This window comes from Pseudomicrostroma glucosiphilum (assembly GCF_003144135.1).
Source record: "Pseudomicrostroma glucosiphilum strain MCA 4718 unplaced genomic scaffold BCV69scaffold_3, whole genome shotgun sequence".
NCBI lineage: Eukaryota > Fungi > Basidiomycota > Exobasidiomycetes > Microstromatales > Microstromataceae > Microstroma > Microstroma glucosiphilum.
This window is the reverse complement of record NW_020289915.1, coordinates 74,034-93,627: the sequence shown is the minus strand read 5'-3', so window position 1 is coordinate 93,627 and position 19,594 is coordinate 74,034. Positions and strand designations below refer to the sequence as shown.

The 19,594-nt window shown below is 56.1% G+C and overlaps 7 protein-coding genes across 7 annotated transcripts; 3 read left to right on the top strand and 4 right to left on the bottom strand.

The window, feature by feature from the left end:
- Window positions 1-143: 143 nt before the first annotated feature.
- Window positions 144-2,322, bottom strand: BCV69DRAFT_281116 (hypothetical protein). The gene is made up of 4 exons (XM_025491863.1): window positions 1,970-2,322; window positions 1,390-1,893; window positions 676-1,312; window positions 144-593 (listed from the first exon to the last, which is right to left on the bottom strand). The coding sequence occupies exons 1-4, from the start codon at window positions 2,243-2,245 to the stop codon at window positions 265-267; spliced, it is 1,746 nt and encodes a 581-aa protein (XP_025349274.1). The 5' UTR covers window positions 2,246-2,322; the 3' UTR covers window positions 144-264.
- An 82-nt stretch (window positions 2,323-2,404) lies between these two features.
- Window positions 2,405-4,011, top strand: BCV69DRAFT_281115 (hypothetical protein). Its single transcript, XM_025491862.1, has 3 exons — window positions 2,405-2,637; window positions 2,720-3,507; window positions 3,626-4,011. Exons 1-3 carry the CDS (start codon window positions 2,498-2,500, stop codon window positions 3,658-3,660), a joined length of 963 nt encoding a protein of 320 aa, XP_025349273.1. The 5' UTR covers window positions 2,405-2,497; the 3' UTR covers window positions 3,661-4,011.
- BCV69DRAFT_281114 (putative vacuolar ATP synthase subunit E) lies at window positions 3,635-5,213 on the bottom strand. Its single transcript, XM_025491861.1, has 5 exons — window positions 4,999-5,213; window positions 4,771-4,851; window positions 4,599-4,681; window positions 4,090-4,492; window positions 3,635-4,012 (listed from the first exon to the last, which is right to left on the bottom strand). Exons 1-5 carry the CDS (start codon window positions 5,047-5,049, stop codon window positions 3,950-3,952), a joined length of 681 nt encoding a protein of 226 aa, XP_025349272.1. The 5' UTR covers window positions 5,050-5,213; the 3' UTR covers window positions 3,635-3,949.
- A 627-nt stretch (window positions 5,214-5,840) lies between these two features.
- On the top strand, window positions 5,841-10,975 carry BCV69DRAFT_132932 (hypothetical protein). Its single transcript, XM_025489240.1, has one exon. The coding sequence runs from the start codon at window positions 6,063-6,065 to the stop codon at window positions 10,821-10,823; it is 4,761 nt and encodes a 1,586-aa protein (XP_025349271.1). The 5' UTR covers window positions 5,841-6,062; the 3' UTR covers window positions 10,824-10,975.
- A 152-nt stretch (window positions 10,976-11,127) lies between these two features.
- BCV69DRAFT_297415 (hypothetical protein) lies at window positions 11,128-11,661 on the bottom strand (the record flags this gene model as incomplete). The annotated part of the gene is made up of 2 exons (XM_025494111.1): window positions 11,128-11,301; window positions 11,515-11,661. 2 exons carry the CDS (start codon window positions 11,659-11,661, stop codon window positions 11,128-11,130), a joined length of 321 nt encoding a protein of 106 aa, XP_025349270.1.
- A 1,234-nt stretch (window positions 11,662-12,895) lies between these two features.
- BCV69DRAFT_281112 (hypothetical protein) lies at window positions 12,896-15,796 on the top strand. Its single transcript, XM_025491860.1, has 3 exons — window positions 12,896-14,176; window positions 14,266-14,696; window positions 14,779-15,796. Exons 1-3 carry the CDS (start codon window positions 13,161-13,163, stop codon window positions 15,678-15,680), a joined length of 2,349 nt encoding a protein of 782 aa, XP_025349269.1. The 5' UTR covers window positions 12,896-13,160; the 3' UTR covers window positions 15,681-15,796.
- Window positions 15,789-18,349, bottom strand: BCV69DRAFT_297413 (hypothetical protein; the record flags this gene model as incomplete). Its single annotated transcript, XM_025494110.1, has 2 exons — window positions 15,789-16,654; window positions 16,729-18,349. The coding sequence occupies 2 exons, from the start codon at window positions 18,347-18,349 to the stop codon at window positions 15,789-15,791; spliced, it is 2,487 nt and encodes an 828-aa protein (XP_025349268.1).
- Window positions 18,350-19,594: the final 1,245 nt, after the last annotated feature.

Genomic DNA, 19,594 nt, shown 5'->3' with positions numbered 1-19,594 from the left:
CAAGGGCAACCCAACGCCGCCTCCCTCACGCCTTGCCCTCGACCAACTCGGGTGGAGCGTGCAGCCGCCGGCGGCATTTCAAATCGTGCCCCCTTCCGCTCCGCTCCCCTTTGTCTTCTGAGTCTACGGGCAGAAGTAAGAAAGCAGCAGCGCACAAGTACTTTTGAGGCCAAGCAAGCTGCTTGGCATAGATGTGGGAATAACAGTGGTGGTGTAGAGTACAACGTGGCCGGCGATGATATTTCTCACAGTGCTCGCTCAGGCTCAGCCAAGGAAGCTGATCCCCACACCCAGCTGCACGCCTTTCCTGCTCCCATCACCCCTCGCAGCGCTCAGTGGCATCCCGGCGTTAAGCTCTAGACGCAATGCTCCCTGCTCATACATCAGTCCCACACCCGCAGATGTAGAAGGACGCAGAAGAGTGTCTTGAAGTAGATCAGCAGGCTTTGCCGCTGAGAGGGAGAGGGGTAGAGAGGAGAGCTGCCCGCCGTTGAAGAAGGCGTGCATCTTCAGTGGCCAGTGAGGCTTCAGAGGCAGAGGAGAGAAGAGGGAGGCTCCGAGAGAGTAGAAGGCTGTACCACCCAGCGAATCTCCTGTCAACCCGCAGAGGAGGAGGTCACCCAGCGTCAGTGTTCCAGCCCTATGCGATCGCTGTTCCCTTGACACTGCACTCACTGCCGTCCTTGGGTCCGAGAGAGTTCATCTTGAACATCCGTACACAGGTCGGACCACCCAGCTGGAACCGATCTGCGAAGGGCAGCTTGACATCTGCCGCCGTCATCGGGGAGGACGTCTCTCCCGATGCAATGCTCGGTAGGGTGAGCGGCCGCATGAGCCCAGCCCTTGCGCCAGCAGCCCATGCCCAGCCGCTGCCTAGCTTGTTCTCTAGAGACCGATTGATCCCCCACTGTCCTTCCCACTTGACAAATTGAGCGTCACCTCCCAGTCCTGCCATTTCTGTTACACTCTTGAATAGCCTGCCCTCCGACCCACCCTGCGAGGGCGTGACTGCATCCCTCGTATCGCTGACAAAGGTATGCACCAGACTGCTCTTGACGCTGTGTCCGCCTCCCCGCGCCATCTTCCGAATCGATGCAGACGCGTACGGAGAAAGGCGATTCATCTGCCTCCAGCTGAGCTCCCATGCCAGCTCGTGCTGCGAGCTGGACGAGGCATTTGCAGTCAGGGAAGCTTTGAGACCTTGCAGAGCTTCGTAGTGCGAGGCGTAGAAGGTCTTGTCGCGATTGGACAGGTAGCCGGACAGAGTGAACGCGTGATCTGGTGAGGCCAGCACTGGTGTGGTAAAGGTAGCCTGGCGTAGTATCGCAGAGAGGTCTCGTCAGCAATACAGAGCGCAGAATTGCTCCTGCTCTTTCTCAAGCAACTCACGTTCATTGCCCCTCTGGTACGAGTGCCCGTCTCATAGCTTCCCTCGAGCTTCTCTGCTCCTCCGAACAGATTTCGAATCCTCCCTTGCACGCTCACGCTTCCTTCTCCGTTTCCAACATCAGTCGAACTCTTGAGGAACAACCGAGGCGACTCCCTGAGCTGTAGCAGCACATCCACATCCTGCATCGCCGTCTGTGGTGACGAGGGCGTAATGGCGGGCAGGATGGAGGCGTCGATGCCATTGTAAAGGTCTAGACGCTGCAAATCGTTGGCGAGAGAAGAGGTCAGCTGTAGGACGCCTTGTAGCGTTGTAGGCGCCCCTGGAGGAGGAAAGTCGAGGCGGCCAGAGGAAGAGTGCAGTAGACGATACAGGCGCGAGAAGGCCAGATCCTCGTCTACGTAGGGGCGGCAGACTCTTGCGAGGAAGGAAGGACGAACAGCTGAAGAGCCTGAGAGCCTGATATTCGCCAGACGGAGTACTGACTGCTCTGGCGAGGACAATCGCTGTTTGGTAGAGGAGAGTTGGGCAGTGTCAGCGCCTGCCTCCGAGCTCCCTCGCAGTGCTTCAGCTCCTACTCACAGCGCCTCCCTCCAATGCCATCTTCACTCGATCAAGATTGTGCAACTCCTCCTGCATCTCCTCCTTCGTCTCAACAATCGGCGGGCCAGGTATCCGCTCGCCTCGCGCTGCTGGCAAAGCCGAGGTTGACGAGGTAGCATTGCTGCGCTTTCTCGAGTCTGCCTGTTCGAACCGAACGTCTGCCTCCACGGTTGCAGTCTCTACCCTGCCAGGATCCTCTCGAAGCGGGTCGGCTGAAGTGGAGAGGGGAGGATGAGCAGCGCTAGACGAAGCCATCGTGGCGAAGAGCACAGGAGCCAATTCAAGAGCAGAGCAGGTGTCGACGCAGCGATGGGTAAAGAGGAATAGTGGTGAGGTCCTTCTGACCTACGAAAATGCAAAGCGAGGCGGAAAGGGGCGCGGAGTGGAGACCAACACTCTCGCCTGTACGAGGCTCCTCTTCCTCTTGGTGATCTTCACGCCCCACTACGCTGTCAGCAAGACAAGGGCAAGAAGACAGGCGGACTTGGCCTCTCACAAGGCGCCGAGATGAGCAGCAGCAGAGTCTCTTCCGCAGCCGCTGGCCCCAGCAGCAGCAGTAGCAAGATCGAGGCGAAGCCCAAGGACGCACAGGACCTCAAGCTCACCGTTGGCTCGCGGGTCATCATATGCCAAGATACGAAGCTCAGGTGGGACAATACGAACATTGCCAAGGGCTTACGACTCCTTGACTAATCGATCCATTCTTCCCCTCCTCCTCTCCTCTCACAGCGGCGAAATTTCTATTGCCTCCGGCTGTGTCCTTCACCCCCTCAGCTCCCTCCAAGCTCTCGGCGGTCCCATCATCCTCGGTCCCAATTGCCTCCTCGAAGAAAACGTCAACATCATAAACTCCTCCACCACCGGTCAGACTCTCACCATTGGTGTCGGCAACCTCTTTGAAGTGGGAAGTAGAGTGGAGATGCTTAAAGGGGGTGTGGTACGGATTGGGGATTGGAACTCCTTTGAGATCAAGGCGAGGGTGATTGCTAGGAGAGGGGAGATCAAGCTAGGCGATTGGTGCAAGGTTGGAGTGGGAGTGTGCCTCGAGGATGATAGGCCTGGTATGGGAGCAGGTGCCAAGCCGACGCAGGAGGAGCTCGAGGCTGCCCTACGTGTTGGGCTTGACGAAGACGAGGAGGGGCCTGAAGGAGCAGGGAGGGTCTCAGAAGGCGAGGGCGGCGAGGCGGATCTGGCAAAGAAGATGAGCAGGCTAGCTCTCCCTGCTCAAACACTCTCACGAAGACCAAGCGCTAGCAGTGTCGCCACCACACCGATTCCAGAGGAAGACGAAGAAGGCAGCGGTGAGCCCACGAGCACGGCTCCCCCTAGCCTCGACAATAACACAGCTACTGCGACGAACGACCCGGCACCCAGCTTGGCGATCCCAAATTACTCTGTTCTCCACTCGGCCGAGCCCGGTTCGGATGGACGGGCATGGAAGACACGTCAGTGGAGTGGAGAGGGGATCGTACAGGATGAGGCTTCTTTCACGAAGCACCTCGAGTACCTTAGAGAAGGTGAGTCTGTCGCGCAGAGCTGATATGTCGCTTCGAGCAGGAACGGGGTAGTGGCAACGAGCCAAAAAAGACATGGTGACTGACTGACGAGAGCCCTCGTTTGCCCTCCGGATCGCAGTGCTTCCCCGGCAAAACAAGCTGAGAAAGATCTAGACTAGACTGACTGTCACCCAAGACCATCAATATACCCGCTTTGAGAGAAAGCGTCAAAAGGAGAGACTCGTCAGATCCCATGTAGCTACTACTGCTTCGCTCGCGTCAAGAGCAAGAGCAAGAGCTCTTCCCTTCCTTGTCGTCGGTCACGAATATCCATTGAGTGATATAGCAAAAGGTAGTGCAACAATGAAGGTCACTTGTCGCACCACTGCCCTAAAGTCTCAGAGCGCGGTATGAGCGACTCTGGAGGTAGGGAGGCGAGTGTCAAAAGAGGTGGGATCTGCATTTAGCTCGAGAACTTCCTGTTGGGGTTGGCACCGAACAGGTCTAGCCGGATCTCGGGGAGCATCTGTAAAGGGATGGGTGGGGCCGAGGTTAGCTGCATTGTTCTCAAGCAGGATTCATGTCCGCATAGTCGCAACTCACCAGCTCCTCGAGCAGCTTCATCCTCTCGTCCAAGGTGTTGTCGACCTTGATCCTTCCACCATGTCCAGCCAGCAGCACACCTCCATTGCTGTCCTTGTTCAATCCCTTTACCACCTCGATCTCTACATCCCTTCCACTCTTCTCCTTGTACTGCTTCTTTGCCTCATCCGCGGCCTTCTTGACCAACTTCTCGTCCTTGTCACGGCAAGTGACTGTCACCTTCTTCTCCATGAGACGAAGGAGACCCTGAGTGATCAGATCCTTGAGGAGAGTAGAGTACTTCTTCTCGTCTTTGCTAAGTCCAACGAGCTTCTCTCGAGCACCCTCGAAGAGGTCCTCCAGGTGAGAGTCTCTTGCTTGTAGTACCGACAGACGAGCCTTGTTTGTTGCGTTCGACTCGGAACTGTACGTGCGAAGGTGAGGGGGAAAGGAGAGTGGGTGGGTCGATGCAAGGTGTCAGAAGGGGCAAGGACGACAGGATAAAGCCTGCGGGACCTCTGGACACTCACATCTTGTTGGCGACCTGAGCCTGCTTGATCTTCTTCTCGTGCGCAGAGTCAATGCTGACAGCCTCCTGACGAACAATCTTGGACTGTGAATTGAGCAGTAAAGCAGAGAGGAAAGAACGATGAGTATCGCAGCCCAGCGAGCTTGAAGCGAGTGTTCACTGCAAGGGCTCACCTTCTCAATAGCAAACTCCTCGTCTGCCTTGACCTGAATCTCTCTAGCCTTCTCCATTGCCTCTTGCTTGATGAAAGCGACCTGCAGGGTTTAAGGGGAAGGACGAGCTGCAGTGGTCAGCTACTGCGTTCATCAGGAGCGGCGAGGTGCCATCCAGGGCTCTTGACAGGCAGGGAGAAGAACTGAGCCAACACCACTACTGATCACGTCTACGATTGCGATACTGACCATCTTCTTCATCTCATTGAGGACCTCATCGTCGTTCATCGGCCGTGACATTGTGTAAGTGGGGGGAAGGTGTGAAAGTGTGGCAGATAGACGTTCTTTGTGGCTCTACTAGAGCGGGAGGCTGTATGCTGCTTGCAGAGGTATACAGAGGTGACTCCAATCGCAGGGTACTGTATATGTGGTCAGCTATGATCTGCTGTGGGTCGGAATACAGCGGGACGACAGTGTGATGGCGGTGACGATGGTGGAGAGGAAGCCCCGATGATGCTCATCAGCCTCGGAGGAGTGGAGACGCCAGGCGCACGCCCGCCCGCCCGCCCGCCTGCCCGCCCGCGCGCAGTGCCTTGTCCCCGCCTCGCGGCACTTTCATGGCGTCTCCTCTCCGCACGGATCCATCTTCTGCTCAATACAAGGACACGCTGCAGCAACAAGATTGTAATAGAAGTCGCGATCGTCCTTGCGAAGATTGCCCTGACAACGTACACTACAACATACCTTCCTTAGCCATGGTCTTTCGCGAGCAGAGGAGGGGGCGTTGCCGGTCCTGTGGAGCCACCGTGCGGGGTAATTGAGCAAGCGCTGGACCAAGGCACTCTGCAATGGAACAGAGGGGATGACCATCGTCTTGCGTCTGCTCTAGCCATAGCTCTGGCCAAGGAGGTCACTTGCAGAGTCAATCACCCCGTTCCAAAGGAGGGAATGGTATTGCCGCCGGACACGCCGGATCGTAAGCGGTGGGAGCCCTTGCATGCGCAGTGGTACAGTGCTTGCCGCCGGTGACGCAGTGGTTGCCGTCAGGACGACGATTGCTGCGAGGAATCTTCTGAAGCGTTGACGTTGGCTGTCCACCGCCGGGTTTCTTCTCCCCTTCTGCCCCTCCCCTCACCTACACACCATGACCCTTCGCAACCCCGCTAATCTCGCATAGCTCTCACTGAACCTAGAACTCAAAACCCTTTGCCCCTTGTCACATCCTCGCCTTACAACAGCACCAGCATTAATACACCAAGGGCCAACCCGCGTCCTTTTACTTCTCTCCTGGATCTCTTAATACCCTCGCCGCCATGACCTCACCCCGTCCGGCTCCTGCCTCGCACAAGCTGCCTCTATACATTCGCAACGTGTCATGCGATCAGTGGATTCGTCTGTCCATTGACAGCTCATCTACCGTGGCAATGCTCAAGGACAAGGCGCTCGACCGGTTGGGCATTGGTGACGAAGAAGCAGACTTACACTTCGATATCACAAGGCTGCACTCAGACAACAAGGTAACAGGCACTGCCCTCCGACAGAGCCACAGTCGACCAGGCCTGTCAACGGCAACGGCGACAGGCGCCAACGACAGAAGTTTCCTTGCTCGAGCACCGAAAGCGGTCCTTGCTGCTGAGTCGAGATGCGGAGCTCGACAGCCATCACGGCTACTTGTCGTAGCTGAGTCCATCGCAGCGCGCAGGCAGGCTGAGCTCATCTTGGGAGGTGATCCTGGAAGAGGTGGGCCAGGTTCGATGCCTCAGACCCAAATCAGTCCACATACGCAACCCACTCTACATCGCACCAGACACCTCAGGAGAGCTCAGAGTCTCGGCGTCAGCCGCACACCAGCATCGCCACGCCGCGACCCCGGCTCAGCGCAACACCCCTCCGCTGGATCACCACTACTCAAGCGTTTGCCAAAGACTGCGACATCGAATGAGTCCATAGCAAGCGTGCTTGCTCTCGCACAAGCTACCGATATGGTCTTGACTAGCACGCCCACCAGCAGAGTCATCAACACACCCAGCTCCAGCAGAGACGACCCGTTTCAGCATACATCGTATCTTAAGACACAAGCGAGCATCTCTTCCCTGTCCGGTGCAGGAGATGACGAACGCTCGCTCAGCCCTCAATCTGTCTCTCTGGATCTGCCACGGACTTCTACAGATACCAACGAACTCGAGCATGCAAAGTCAGCGGAGGCCATTGTGGTGCGTACGTCGTCTCCACCTCCAGTATTGGAGAGACAGGATTTGGCTCGTATTCTACGTGGTAACGAGGTCGCCAAGAAGTGTGAAGAAGAAGCTCTGAGGAGACTCAACGAAAGCCTCGAGAAGTCACATCTTGTCTTCGGCAAGCTTTCCACAGCTTCCCCGACCGAGCTTCGGCAGCCTCCGCTCAGCATTTCCACCTCGTCTCGAAGCGCCGAGCCGTACACTCACCGTCGCCCGACCACCATGACAGCGAACGCTCGAAGAGCTCAGAGGCAGAAGCAAAGGGCAATGGAGTATCTAGAGGTAGACGACGCCTTGCAGGACGACATAGACGTCGAGGTCGAGGTTGCCGAGCCTAATGTCTCTGACCCAACTTCGAGCACACATCTGAGGGCCTCGTCCTGGGTGCCACCAAGAGGGACAGTTTCATCAGACGATGCCGAGCACAAGGAGCTATCATCTGATGAGGCATCTACCAAAGTTGACCTCGAGCCTCTGCCAGGAGCAATGGATCTGATCCTGTGTAGAACTACAGCAGACGAAGCGATCACGCCAATGTCGCCTGCAAGCTCGAGCGGTGCGTCGTGTACCTTGGAAAGCCCTCACTCACTGAGCACGAGCTCAAGTCGTGGCCAGCATGTTGATCTTGAGACGACGGATGAGCAACGGCTTTGGGGCACGCAGTTGGAGGCAGATCTGGCTAAGCGTCGGAGACAGGGCGATAATGATGGCCTCTCACAGACGGCTGGCCCACTTTCAATCTCTGCCCATAGGCGTCACCGTAGTGGAACGATCAAGGCTCCTGCGCTACAATCTGTCAACACATCAGGAGTATTAAATGAGCGAGTAAGTGCCCCAACTTTGTACGAACAGAAGCTTCCAGCATCGCCACTACCTGTCAAGCCAGCTTCTTTCTCTTCGTTGCCGCCCCAGGAGCAAAGTGCGAAGGCCACGGAAGCTGCCTCATTACACGCACCGACAGCTTCTTTTGGACTTCAGCGAGGAAGTGCGATCGGCAGTGCGACCTCAATTGCATCTCCTGCTCAAGTCGATTCGCTACTCAACCAGCTACGCAGCTCAACAAGCTACTGCTACGAATCCGATGGAAAGCGTACCTCGCGAAGCCGTCGCACGGCGGGCCAGTACTGCTTGTTTTCGTTCAGTAAGGGTATGACACTCGACGAAAACGCAAGCTTGAGCAGCTGCCGCCTAAGACCTTTCGAGTTGCTCGAGCTTCACCTTCACTCGACACGACATCGAGTGCGGCTGCCTCGATATCATTACACAAAGAGCTCCGCACCACATCGCCTTAGTGGTGAAAATCTCTCCAGACATACTCCCAGCACGGCCTTTGGGGCATCCCCGACGTCCACGTCGCGCCCTCCACAGAAAGCGGTGGCTCCGCCATTGCTGGATTGCGACTATCTGGACAGCTTCGCTCATGGATGGGCATATGTGCATCACCCTCGAGGTTGCCCCGAGAAAGCTCGCGCTGTCGGTCTAGGATGCTGGAAGCTCAGATGGCTCGTTGTTCACCAGGGATATCTCTGTGTCTTTAGGCGAAGGCCTGATCCTGCGAATGATGGTTTAGTAGCAAGAGGTCGCGAGCAGGGTGGCGAGAAAGGCGAAGAGAGGACCAAAGCAGGCTCAGCGTCTCCTCAAGGTCTGATTGCTAAGCTCAATTTGTCTGTCATCTCGTGGATAAGTTCAGAGCTGGCAGACGGGGCGACGAACCCAGTCTTGAGAACTCTTGCTCAGGATCTTATCAATGTCTGCTTCAACAGCCCATCAGAGCACAAATCAGTGGGAGCGAGAAGCGAGACCGGACCGGGATCACATCATCACATTGTCTCTTTGCGCTTTCTCACGGATCACGCGGCTCGTTGCTGGTATGCACTCTTCCAAAGAGTCCATTGTCGCTACCAACTAGCTCGACGAGGAGACACTCTCAAGCTCGAGGAGCTGGCCAAGCTACCGCTTCGATCCAACATCGACGTCTTTCGCGGCATTGCCGATTTTCTCCAGCAGACGGAAATTGACCTGCCTTGCCCCTGGGACGCTTCTGTCAAGGTCAGCGTTGATGACTGGCGAAAACGCGCCTACCTCCGGAGCCTGGTCGCTGGAAGAGGTGGAGTGGTTTTACCAGGTAGATCTGGCAGGGGTGGGGGCCGGAATGCTTTATTGAAGACCAGGGTCACTCCGGTGGGCGGGAATGTAGACGCAGAAGATGCCGATCTGTGGAGCGACCATAGCGAAGAAGAAGGGGTCTTTACGGTACAAGGGGACGCTTTTGTCTGTACGGACCCCTCATCAAGTACAGTCGCTCCTGGCTCGCTGATGTCCGATTTGCAAGGATTCCCCGGCGAGGTTGTACTACAGCAGCGAGCGACAAGCATGGAAGAGGCGGTCACCACCTCTACTCTCATTGGTGAAGCGAAAGCTACTTCCTTGAAGAAACATAGCAAGCGACCGAGCACACAAGGTGATGGGACGCACCGCTTGTTCCAGCTGGGCATACCGCATCACAAATCTGCCATCAACATGGACCCATCCAGCTGGTTTCCTCCGCCACCACCGCCACCGGACTCTGGCTCGACGGATAGTACCTACAAGGCTCTAGCAATGCGACGCAACTCATTTGCGAATCTGGCTGCTGCCTTTGTCGGTGGCGGACGCCTGTCTTCTTCTCACGGGCGACGTTCAGGTACTGGTAAGAAAGGCCCTCCGGCCTTGGCCAGACCTGAGCTGACGCGCCTGCAGACAAATTCGAGAGGACCCAGTGTAGACATGGCAAAGCGAAGCCATGAGAGTGCTACACTGCCTGCAGAACTTACCGTCCTTAGCGGAGACGTGACATCTGCTTCTCTTCGGACCACCTCGTTGTCTGCCCCGATCGGGATGTCTACACCTCTTGCAAGTACGACAACAACGTCGACTTCGGACTCAGTCACACTCGAGGATTCTGAGGCACATACGGAACGCCTGACGGCGGGCGAGAATCTGGCGACCAAGCTCATCGTCTCAGATTCGCAGGTAGAGAATTGCTCCTTGCACTCCTCCTCTTCCCTCACTCCTAGACCTCGAGCGCTGGTGCTCATGCATTTGTCTGAGCCGCAAAGAATTCCAACGCCGAGTAATGGCTCACCTTCAGTCCTCAAGAGCCTTGTTTCCGAGGCGAGCGCCTCCAGGCCAAGCACGCCGAGAGTCTCAGGCGCCCTCTCGCCCCTCAGAACACAAACTGTAGACAACAGCGCTGCCAGTGGTGAAGGTAGCGGCAGCAGGTCGCCTCTCATTCCCCCTCGTTCACCATACAGGACATCGCTGGGCCGCAGGGCTGTCCAAGCGGAACATGTGGCCGTCACTCGTGCTCCTGCCAATGGTCATGGCGAGTCTGAGGGGCAGGAGCGTCGACCTTCGCTTGCTGAACTCCCCTTCCTTGTGCTAGAGACTACAGCTTCTTCCTCTGCCGTGGCCGTCCTCGCCTCTCCCTTCAAGCACGAGCCCCTAGCAGGCTCTGCATCGCCATCAGCACACGTGCAAACATCTGCTGCCTCTGCATCCATTCCTACGGCGACATCGCAAACAACAGCAAGTCTATCTCACGACGCATCGTCACCAGCAGCTCCAACGAATCAACTCACAAGTCAACAAAGCACCAATGCGCCCCTCTCCGGAGTACAGATGAGTCAAAGTCCCGGCCCAGCCGCAACTTCAATCTCAGGCGCAAGTCAAGGCATAGACATAGGTGATGGGTCACCGCTCATCTCGGCTTCTTCACTCCTTCTTGAGGAGTTTGCGCAGCAGAAGAAGCGGGGGAGGGGATGGAGCTTGAGTCGATTTAAGTCGAAGAAGGGATGAACCTCAGGCAGGAGAGAGGTTCGTCAAGGTGCCGCTGTAGTTGATTCATTCATTTCGGTCGGACAGGGTCGTGTATAGATCGAACCTATAATAGATGTTGTGGTACGCGGTACATATGTGAAACCTGCTCCCTTGGCGTGCAACCACACAGAGCAAGTCTTCCGGTATTCGACGGGCCATTGTTTCCTGTGCTGTAGACCTCTCGCGCAAGATCTGTTGGGACTCGAAGATACCAGCGGATCTTCTTCATCTGCTTGTAGGTCGATCCATGGCCTGCTTGGGACGAGTGGTGAGCGCTGGCCTTCTATGGCCTGAACGCTGCAGGTCTCTGTTTGACCTGCTTGCCTCCGTTCCCAGCAGCGGCAATCTCATGGAACGTGTCTACCAGCGCATCTGTTGAGGACTTGACGCTGCCGAGCTTTGCAGGCAGCTGGTACGGTAGCCGCACCCAGTGACCCCAGAAGGTGTACATCTGGATCTGGTAGGAACGGGGCGGCGGTCTGAATCGTTCCTGTGGATCGAATGAGCCCTATCCTTTCTCATTGCTTTCGACGGTAACTCGGCACGGCAGCTCGAACGCGATGTCTGGTATGCCGGTGGTGTCGGATCCTCTTCTGGGCGGCATCTCCAGTCTTCTCATTCCAGCAGAATCTGACTCTGCTCCTTCGACTCTCGATCATAAGTGCCACACCGAAGAGGTATGTTGCTCCTGCCTGTAGCCGACCTTGGCTAGGCGAGACAGGGAAGACTTGTTGGCGCTCGCTGGGTCAGGGAAGCAGTCGGTGGCAGCGGCTTTCTCTCGTCTCTGTTGACTGTTTTTGGGCAGCAGGCCCAGCATGCCGAGGGCAAAGGTCACCCCGGACTATTTATCGATTGTTCATGAGAGTTCCTACCTGGTAAGGCTGCCAGTCTGCACCAGGGCGCTCGCTCCACTTGTACTGAAGAGAGATGCCGGCGAAGAGTGGCTTCTGGTGAGGAAAACAGCCAATGAAGGTGTCTGATGCAGCGTTTGGCTTGTCTTCCAGCAGGCACAACCTGACCAGCTCTTCCTTCTCCCCTGGACGGCTTGCGGCAGCTTCATCAACAGAACGTGCCCGAGCAACTGATTTTGCCCGTCCTTGATGAGTCGGTGTTCGAGCCTGCCTTCTTGTAGCAGCTCTGTGACGCTCCCGTATGAAGGTGGGCGACGGTAGTCCCAGGCAGCTTCTGCAACGGGCAGGCTCGTGGCAAAGCTCGGTTGACGAGCAGTGTCTTTCAGCTGACTACGGAGCCGAGAGCAGATCGTCAGTGGCTGGCGAGACTACTGAGCACGTCTCTCGTCTGCTGCTCACCTTGTTGGTCAGGCCGACCGAGGTCAGTCCTGATCCCGGTGATCCCTATCTCTGTGCCTGCGGTGACCAGCGCGAGAGATTCAGAGGTATCAGCCTTTTGGCGTGCGTAGGCCAGGCTGGCGTGTCTGAGCAAGGTAGATGTCTTGTGCTATGAAAGTGCAGCGAGGTCATTCAATAGTATATCGTCAATTGAACACGTGGTGCCTGATTTCTCAGTCCATGAGATCATAGAAGTAAAGGTCTGGCGGTTCGCCTGCGTTATAGACAGATCAGGAAACCGAGGTGAGCGCACCAGCCTTGCATGTGCCGTGCGTATATGCTACTCACTGAACATAGCAGTATCTTCGAAATTAACGACTGTGGTTTAGGGAAGAGCGAGGCGTTGCTGATGCTGGACTGCGTGAGGAGAGGCATATAGTGGGGTAGGAGGTATGGGGAGCAAGGTACGAGGCGCGGTAGGGCTACAAGCAAGAGTGCGAGAGAGCGAGGAGGAGCAGTGAGGAATGCAGAGGGAAGATGGGAAGACTGGAAAAATCTGCTCGGACAGGAATGCTGACTCTCAGTGCGCGGTTGAACTGGCGAGGACTACAAAGCAAAGGGCAATAGCCGTAGTCGAACACAGGGCGGGCGTCTCCGGAGTCGCGTGGTACTACGGCTCCGAGATCCTCAAGGTACTGCGCAAGGGTTCACTGCTGTAGCTCGGGTATCTCTGGACGTACGACCTTCTAGTCAGAGCCGAGCCCTGAATCGTACGCAGGCCTCGCAGTAGATACTGTACATTACCTCCGAGCTTTCTCCACTCATAAGTTCTCCGGTCTCGGCCTCTTGCCGGCATTCTGAGCTGCGCGCCGGGGGTTCAATGCGAGGAGAAAGCGGGGTGGACCTCGCTTGGCTGCAAGTGGCTCTTACCACTCATTCCTCGTTACCTCAGTGCTGTGACTCTTTCATCCTGCTCCCTCCATCCTCCTCTTCTTCTCCTCTATGACTTGCTTCCGCAGCTGCCGAGATGCCACCCGCCGAGACCGACTTGAGGCGATGGACGCGTCTGAACCAAGGACAGACACGAGGCTATCCAGGCATCGCTTCACCGGCAGCAGATCACTCCGCGCCTGCCAAGGTAGCGTGTCTTGAATGTCGAAGGATCAAGATTCGATGTCTACTGCCTGCAAGTGAGCACCATGGCTCACCCGACGCCGGACCTTCGGACCTGTCACAAGACGGCGTTTGTGTGCGATGCGCTAGGCTGGGCTTAGAATGCCGGAGGAGGCCACATCGCAAAGGCCAGAGAAACAGCAGGCAGAGCGAAATACGGGCGGAGCCAGCCGCAATCGTGGTCGACCCACCGGCGCTGGAAGCAGAGCCAAGGAAGGTAGCCCCGGGCGTGTCCGCCATTGATCGAGTGGCTGGCCAGTCCGAAGGAAGCATGAGCCCTCGCCAGCCAGCGCTCAGCGGTTCTCCTCACTCTGGCCTGGAAAGTCATGACCAGACGGAATGGTCTCACAATAGCTTCTCTATCCAATCACTTCTCGGCGATGAGGCGAGGACTGCATCTGGAATACGCAAGACGCCTTATTCTGTCGGCGGGGTCGCCTTGACAAAAGAAGCTCTGTCACCCTCTGATGGCATGGCTTCCCAAGATGGTCGTAGCGTCTCGCACATCGAGACGCCACGAGTGGCCATGACAGGCGTCGTTACTGTCGTTGAAGAAGGACTGTTTACTTTACAACAAGCGCGATACCTTCACGGCTTCTTCTTTGAGCGGCTGAACGGAATCATAGCACTGCTGACTCCTCAACTCAACTCGTTCGAGACTCTTTCGCAACAAGCCTGGCCACAAATGCTTCTGACAGCAATATGTACTGTTTCAGCGAAATACGAATTTCCGGACAAGTACAAGCGCTCTTTGAACTTTTCTCAGAGCCTCACATCCAAGATCATCGAGGGTGAGATGAGACCGACCTTGAGTAATTGTCATGCCCTCAGTATACTAGCGATGTGGAGACCTCCGCATGATCCGAGCGGGTAAGTCAATTTGGTCTGTTGCGGCAGAAGAATCCAACACACTGTCTCATTTGCTTCAAATTCTCACATCTGCTTCGACCGACATGTAGATGGCGCAAACTCCACGCTGCATGCACACTTGCCTTCGAGCTGGGCTTACATCATAGCACACAACAGCTGGTGCAGCCTGGAGACCCTCAGAGGGCAGAAATCATACAACGGCAGCGGACCTACTATCACTTGGCATGTTTTGAAGAATTCTTTGTCAATCAGAGACGGCTCATCCCTCTGATCAACTGGGACGTCTTTCCTGATCCGCGAGTGTGGGTCGATAGTCTTTCGGATGATTGCCTAGATGTCGATGTGAGGATTGCTACTGCCATGGACAGCATCTCGATCTGCCGGAGGCTATCGGAAGCACTGCAAGTCGAGAGAAGTAAACTGCCAAAGGGTCGAGCGCTGAAGCTGCGCGAGGTGAGACTGATTCGGCTAGCAATTCATGAGCAGGACATCGCGATAGACACTTGGCTACATTCTCAAGGTGAGCGAACCCCTTGGCATCGACACCTCTTGCGCGATTCAGCTGACCAAGAGCTCGTCTTATGTGTTGGCCCGTTCGGCAGAACGAGGTATCCCAGCTCCCTTTGCCATGCGACCGTGCGGCGTGTTTGACAATCTCAATTACCATTTCTGCTACTGGTCTTCCATATGGGTCATCTTCTGTCAATCGGAGATGCGCTCGCCCCACTTTGACGAGGACAGAAGAAGCTCCTTTGCGCAGGCTTCTTCTTATGCTATTCAGCTCATCGAAATGTTCAGTGGACCGTACGGTCAAGGGGAGTACTACCGTTTCGTCCACGATCACGTGATTTGCTCAGCGGCCGCTGCAGCATGTTGGATCATCGACAATTGGTCAGCCATGCCACGTGAAGACGCACATCGCTCTCATCAAGCTCTGCGTCAGGCCAAAGATGCAACCTCGGCAAGCCAACACAGGCAGAATGAGCAAAGCAGTTACCTCTATGCTTTTCTAAATTTCTGTTGTAAGAAGCTGCCAGAGCAGCACATTCTGGATGATACAAGTCCCGTGGATGTTGGCGCCCTGGAGGTATCGCAGAACCTGGAGTGGCTTCTCGGATCCGACGAGCGCCAGCGCGATTTCACCATGCCGTACAATTGGACCTTTCGGAGCCGTCAGAATTCGCCGCCTCAAGCAATACCCCACACGGCTTTGTTCAACTCCGGTGGCAGCAGTATCGATGCCCCAAGCTTTGTGGAAGCAAACCAGACTGGCAACGGCGCCAGCCACCGCAGACAGAGCTCTCACTTACGAGGAGGAGGGGATCAAGGACGGCAGACGAACGACGGAACCGATGGCACGATACTGCACACCATGCAAGGTGACAGCGATGACGGCGGTGTAGCCACTGAGCAGGAAATTGACGAAAGTCTGGCTAGCTTCCTCCAACGCCTACTTCCAGACACTCACGGATCGATCATGAATAGTCTTTATCAAAATATGTAACTAATGACCACGTTTTCATCACTACTGTAATTGCGCGCCTCTAATTCACTAGCCCGATTGCAAATCTTTGTCAATCTAATGATACCCCGAAACCCAAAGCGGCCTAAACTAAAGTACGTCAGCATGGCCGTCCAGTCCCTTCTTCGCCTCGAGCACATTGACCCTGATCGCAGCACCGGAATCGATACTTCCTTCTGTCACCTTGACTTCTGCTGCGCCAGCACTAGTCTTGGATACCTCTGCTGTGATCTTTGTTCCGTCGGTGAGGGTAACCGAGGTGACTACCTTGCCATTGGGCGCATCGTCCAGAGTCGCTTGGGAGAGGCAGACGGTGCAACCGTTCTTCCTCACATCGTCCTCGATCCGGGCACCCTCATTGGCAAGGATGATCGCATGTCCCTCGCGCAGGAAGAGCGGCAGGGACATCACCGAATAGTCCTCCTTGAGGTATCGTCCGCCGGTCATCTCCCTTCCGTCGAGCAGATGGACCCACTTGCCATGCGGCAGGTAGTACTCGATTTCGGTCTCGCCGAAGATGGGAGCTACGAGCAGCGCTTCTCCCAGCATGTATTGCGAGTCGAGATACCACACGCTCGGATCCTCGGGGAATTCGAGAAGCATAGCGCGCATGATTGGGTGGCCAGACTTGACAGTCTGCTCGATGGCGGTGTTGAGCAGATAAGGCATCAGACGGGCCTTGAGGTGGACGAATTTGCGGGTGACGACGACGGCTTCGTCGTCTACCAACCAGGGAACACGAGCAGTACCTGAACCGTGCAGTCTAGAGTGCGAGGACAGCAGTCCGAATTGGACCCATCTCTTATAGATTATGGGAGGTGAGGCCGAGTCTGGCCCTTGTCCTCCTTTGCCGGGTGCCTTGAATCCTCCAATATCGCTCGCCGCGTATGCGAACCCGGACAACGTGAGGGAGAGCCCTCCTCTAACGGCTTCCGACATACCCGTCCATGTGGTGTCTACCGAAAGGGAGTTCGGACGTCAGTATCGAGTCTCGATCAGCAGTAGAGGCCTCGCCGCCCTCCTTACTCACCAGAGTCGCCGGCCCAGTGCACTGGAAAGCGCTGCCCTCCCGCTGCAGCAGATCGAGCGAAGAGACAAGCCTGACTAGTGCCAAGGCGGCGTTCCAATACTTCGTATACAGTCTTGTTGTACAGGAAAGAATAATGGTTGTGCATCGCGCGTGGCTCACTGCCAGAGTGGTATACCACATCCTCACAGGGAATCCGTTCTCCAAAGTCAGTCTTGAAGGCAGTGACACCCACATCGATGCAGTACTCGATCTGCGCCTGGTACCACTTGCAAGCCTCGGGGTTTGTGAAGTCGACGAAGCCAATTCCGCCCTGCCAGTCGTCGCTCTGGTAGGTACTTCCGTCTCTGCGGTGCAAAAGGTAGCCCTTCTGATCGGCTTCGGCGAAGATCTCTGCCTCCTGTGCAATGTATGGATTGATCCAGACGCTGACCTTGATGCCTTGACTATTGATGCGGCCCAGGAAAGCTTTGGGGTCAGGGAAAAACTCAGGGTTGAAGCGGAATGAGCACCACTCGAAGGGACGCATCCAGTAACAGTCAAAATGGAACACAGAGACTTGGATGTCGTGCTTCTTCATTCCATCAAGGAAGTGCTGCGAGGTCTCCTCGTCGTAATCGGTGAGGAAGGAGGTGGAAAGCCACAGACCCCAACTCCAGGTAGGAGGAAGAGGCGGCCGGCCGGTCAAGGACGTGTAACGAGTGAGAACATCTTTCGGTGAAGGTCCCATGAGGAAGTACATGCGCATTGTCTCTCCAGGAACTGAGGCTTGCACTTTTGATCGATGCTCGGTCATGATTTCCAGCGAGACATGCTGGGTCTGGTCGATGTAGACACCGTACCCACGGCTGGTCATATAGAAGGGGATGTTCTTGTACGCCATAGCGGAGCTTGTGCCGCCATCTTCGTTTGAGATCTCGACAGATTGACCATTCTTGACGAATGGCCCAAACTGTTCACCCAGACCGTACACCTTCTCGCCCTGAGCAAGACTGGGAGACATGATCATGTACCCCTGGCGGCGACTTTCGGGTCGGTGGTAAGGGTCGAGGGTCGTAGTCGAAGCAAACTCTCTAGCCGCATGCGAGCCCGGTACGTTGGTCTTGAGGGCCCAAGAAATGGAATCTGGCCCAATGCTCGAGACGACACGCTCCTTGTCATCGAGGAAGTCGATGGAGAAGACGCCAGGTCTCATGTCCACTCGGGCTTGCGCCAGGCCGCCCGCTGAGACAAGGAAGGCATACTTGTCATGCTTCAGACCTTTCGCCCTGATTGAGGCGCCATTTGCCTTGACACCATTGACAGAGCCCGAAGCACCTACTCTGTCGAGGCCGGCGGGAAAAAGATCGAGGCGGGGCTCGTGGTGTGCTTGTTTGCCGACGAAGTGCTTGGCCTCCACTTCGAAGGTGCCGGGGGCCGGGCTGCGAATCCATATCGTGATGGTGGGCTTGTTGAGCACGTCACCTCGATTCTTGATCTCTCTGATGGAGCAAAGGATGCGAAGACAGTCTCCACCTGTGCCTCTGCCGGTATCATCTGGGATGATTTCCACCCTTGCAGCCTGCCGGGCAGAGACCACCGTGCTTCCCTCGAGCTTGTTCCAGACACCTTCTACGAAGCGCATGATGTGAATTGAGGACGCAAGAAGACAATAGAGTTGATGTTGGAGCGATTCGTTTGGTCTGCTGGATGAAACAGACGCAACGTTGAGCAGAGAAGATGGGTATGGCGCGGATGAAGCTGCCTGTCCTAGCTTTGTACTTCCCCAATCTAATCACCTTGAGTTCCAGCGGTTATCTCGGCTAGAGATCCCCTCGCACTGTCAGCCATCCTTGGTCAGACGGCCACTTCGGCTTTCTCCCTGGTCCCGAGTCGACAAAGCACCAGAGAACGCAAGCATACTCGCCCTGTCCCAACTGTTGCGGGGCTCCACGGCAGCGGGAAAGATTGGCGAGTCGACGCGACTTTGCGCATGGACCAAGCAGCGGGCCCACCGGTCACCGGCGCCGGAGATTCACCGGTGTGCACGCACCCTCCAAGGCCGGTGGTACACAACACAGCTCATCGGACACCGGTACATCGACACAGCCACCGGTCCGCCAAGATATCCTTAATCTTCGGTCGACGAAATGTTCACCCCGAAGACCTTTCCGAAGCCCCACACTAGGTACACACTAGGTAGAGGTGTTGGAGGATGATGACCAGAACGAATTGATCACGCGACTCGGCGTCCCCAGAAAACTGCTTGGGGTCGCTGGACCTTGCTATTGAGTCCGGCAATCTCTGTACCACTTGTCTGCAAGAGATAGGCGTGTTCTTGTTCCAAAGTCAGGCACGGCTGTCAGCCGAGAATTCACATCTCAGACCCGGATCGTGCAAGCGTCTGATCGGTGACAGTATTCACGCGTTCCGTCCCCATGACAGCGGTATGTTCGGCTTCGGCTATCGGTACAGTCTACCAATCGATGTAAGCCATGGTCCCCAGAGCAGTCGATGTGGAAAGAGAGTGTCTCTTTTCGTCAGGTACAATCGACTCGAGGTTTCGCGTTCTGCCACCACAGCAGGCTTGCTACGAAGGCGGCGGGCTCTAGGTGGCCGGTATTGACCTCGTCGGTCCTGACAAGAAGCACTTTGTGCCCGAAAGGTCACGAGTCTTCTTTCTGTCCTCTGCAGTGCTGCGACCTTCAATACGAGGGTCGGACGTTGCAATACGCCCCTCGTGGGCAGGCCGGCCTCAGTGCATGTCGCGTGCTGAGTCCTCGCCGGTGACCGGTTGCAGACCGGCGCACGCAGCCACACCATTCAGGGGGCCAAACAAGCTCTGGCCTCGCACCGGCGGGGAAAAGGTTGCCGAGACGGCTGTGGGGGG

Coding starts and splice junctions, on each gene's coding strand:
- BCV69DRAFT_281116 (XM_025491863.1), bottom strand. CDS start 2,245: ATGGCTTCGTCTAGCGCTGCTCATCCTCCCCTCTCCACTTCAGCCGAC. Junction 1,313..1,389: donor GTACCAGAGGGGCAATGAAC/GTGAGTTGCTTG, acceptor ATACTACGCCAG/GCTACCTTTACCACACCAGT. Junction 594..675: donor TCTCGGACCCAAGGACGGCA/GTGAGTGCAGTG, acceptor GCGGGTTGACAG/GAGATTCGCTGGGTGGTACA.
- BCV69DRAFT_281115 (XM_025491862.1), top strand. CDS start 2,498: ATGAGCAGCAGCAGAGTCTCTTCCGCAGCCGCTGGCCCCAGCAGCAGC. Junction 2,638..2,719: donor TGCCAAGATACGAAGCTCAG/GTGGGACAATAC, acceptor CTCCTCTCACAG/CGGCGAAATTTCTATTGCCT. Junction 3,508..3,625: donor CCTCGAGTACCTTAGAGAAG/GTGAGTCTGTCG, acceptor TCCGGATCGCAG/TGCTTCCCCGGCAAAACAAG.
- BCV69DRAFT_281114 (XM_025491861.1), bottom strand. CDS start 5,049: ATGTCACGGCCGATGAACGACGATGAGGTCCTCAATGAGATGAAGAAG. Junction 4,852..4,998: donor TCAATGAGATGAAGAAGATG/GTCAGTATCGCA, acceptor TAAACCCTGCAG/GTCGCTTTCATCAAGCAAGA. Junction 4,013..4,089: donor TGAAGCTGCTCGAGGAGCTG/GTGAGTTGCGAC, acceptor ATCCCTTTACAG/ATGCTCCCCGAGATCCGGCT.
- BCV69DRAFT_132932 (XM_025489240.1), top strand. CDS start 6,063: ATGACCTCACCCCGTCCGGCTCCTGCCTCGCACAAGCTGCCTCTATAC.
- BCV69DRAFT_281112 (XM_025491860.1), top strand. CDS start 13,161: ATGCCACCCGCCGAGACCGACTTGAGGCGATGGACGCGTCTGAACCAA. Junction 14,177..14,265: donor CCTCCGCATGATCCGAGCGG/GTAAGTCAATTT, acceptor ACCGACATGTAG/ATGGCGCAAACTCCACGCTG. Junction 14,697..14,778: donor CACTTGGCTACATTCTCAAG/GTGAGCGAACCC, acceptor CCCGTTCGGCAG/AACGAGGTATCCCAGCTCCC.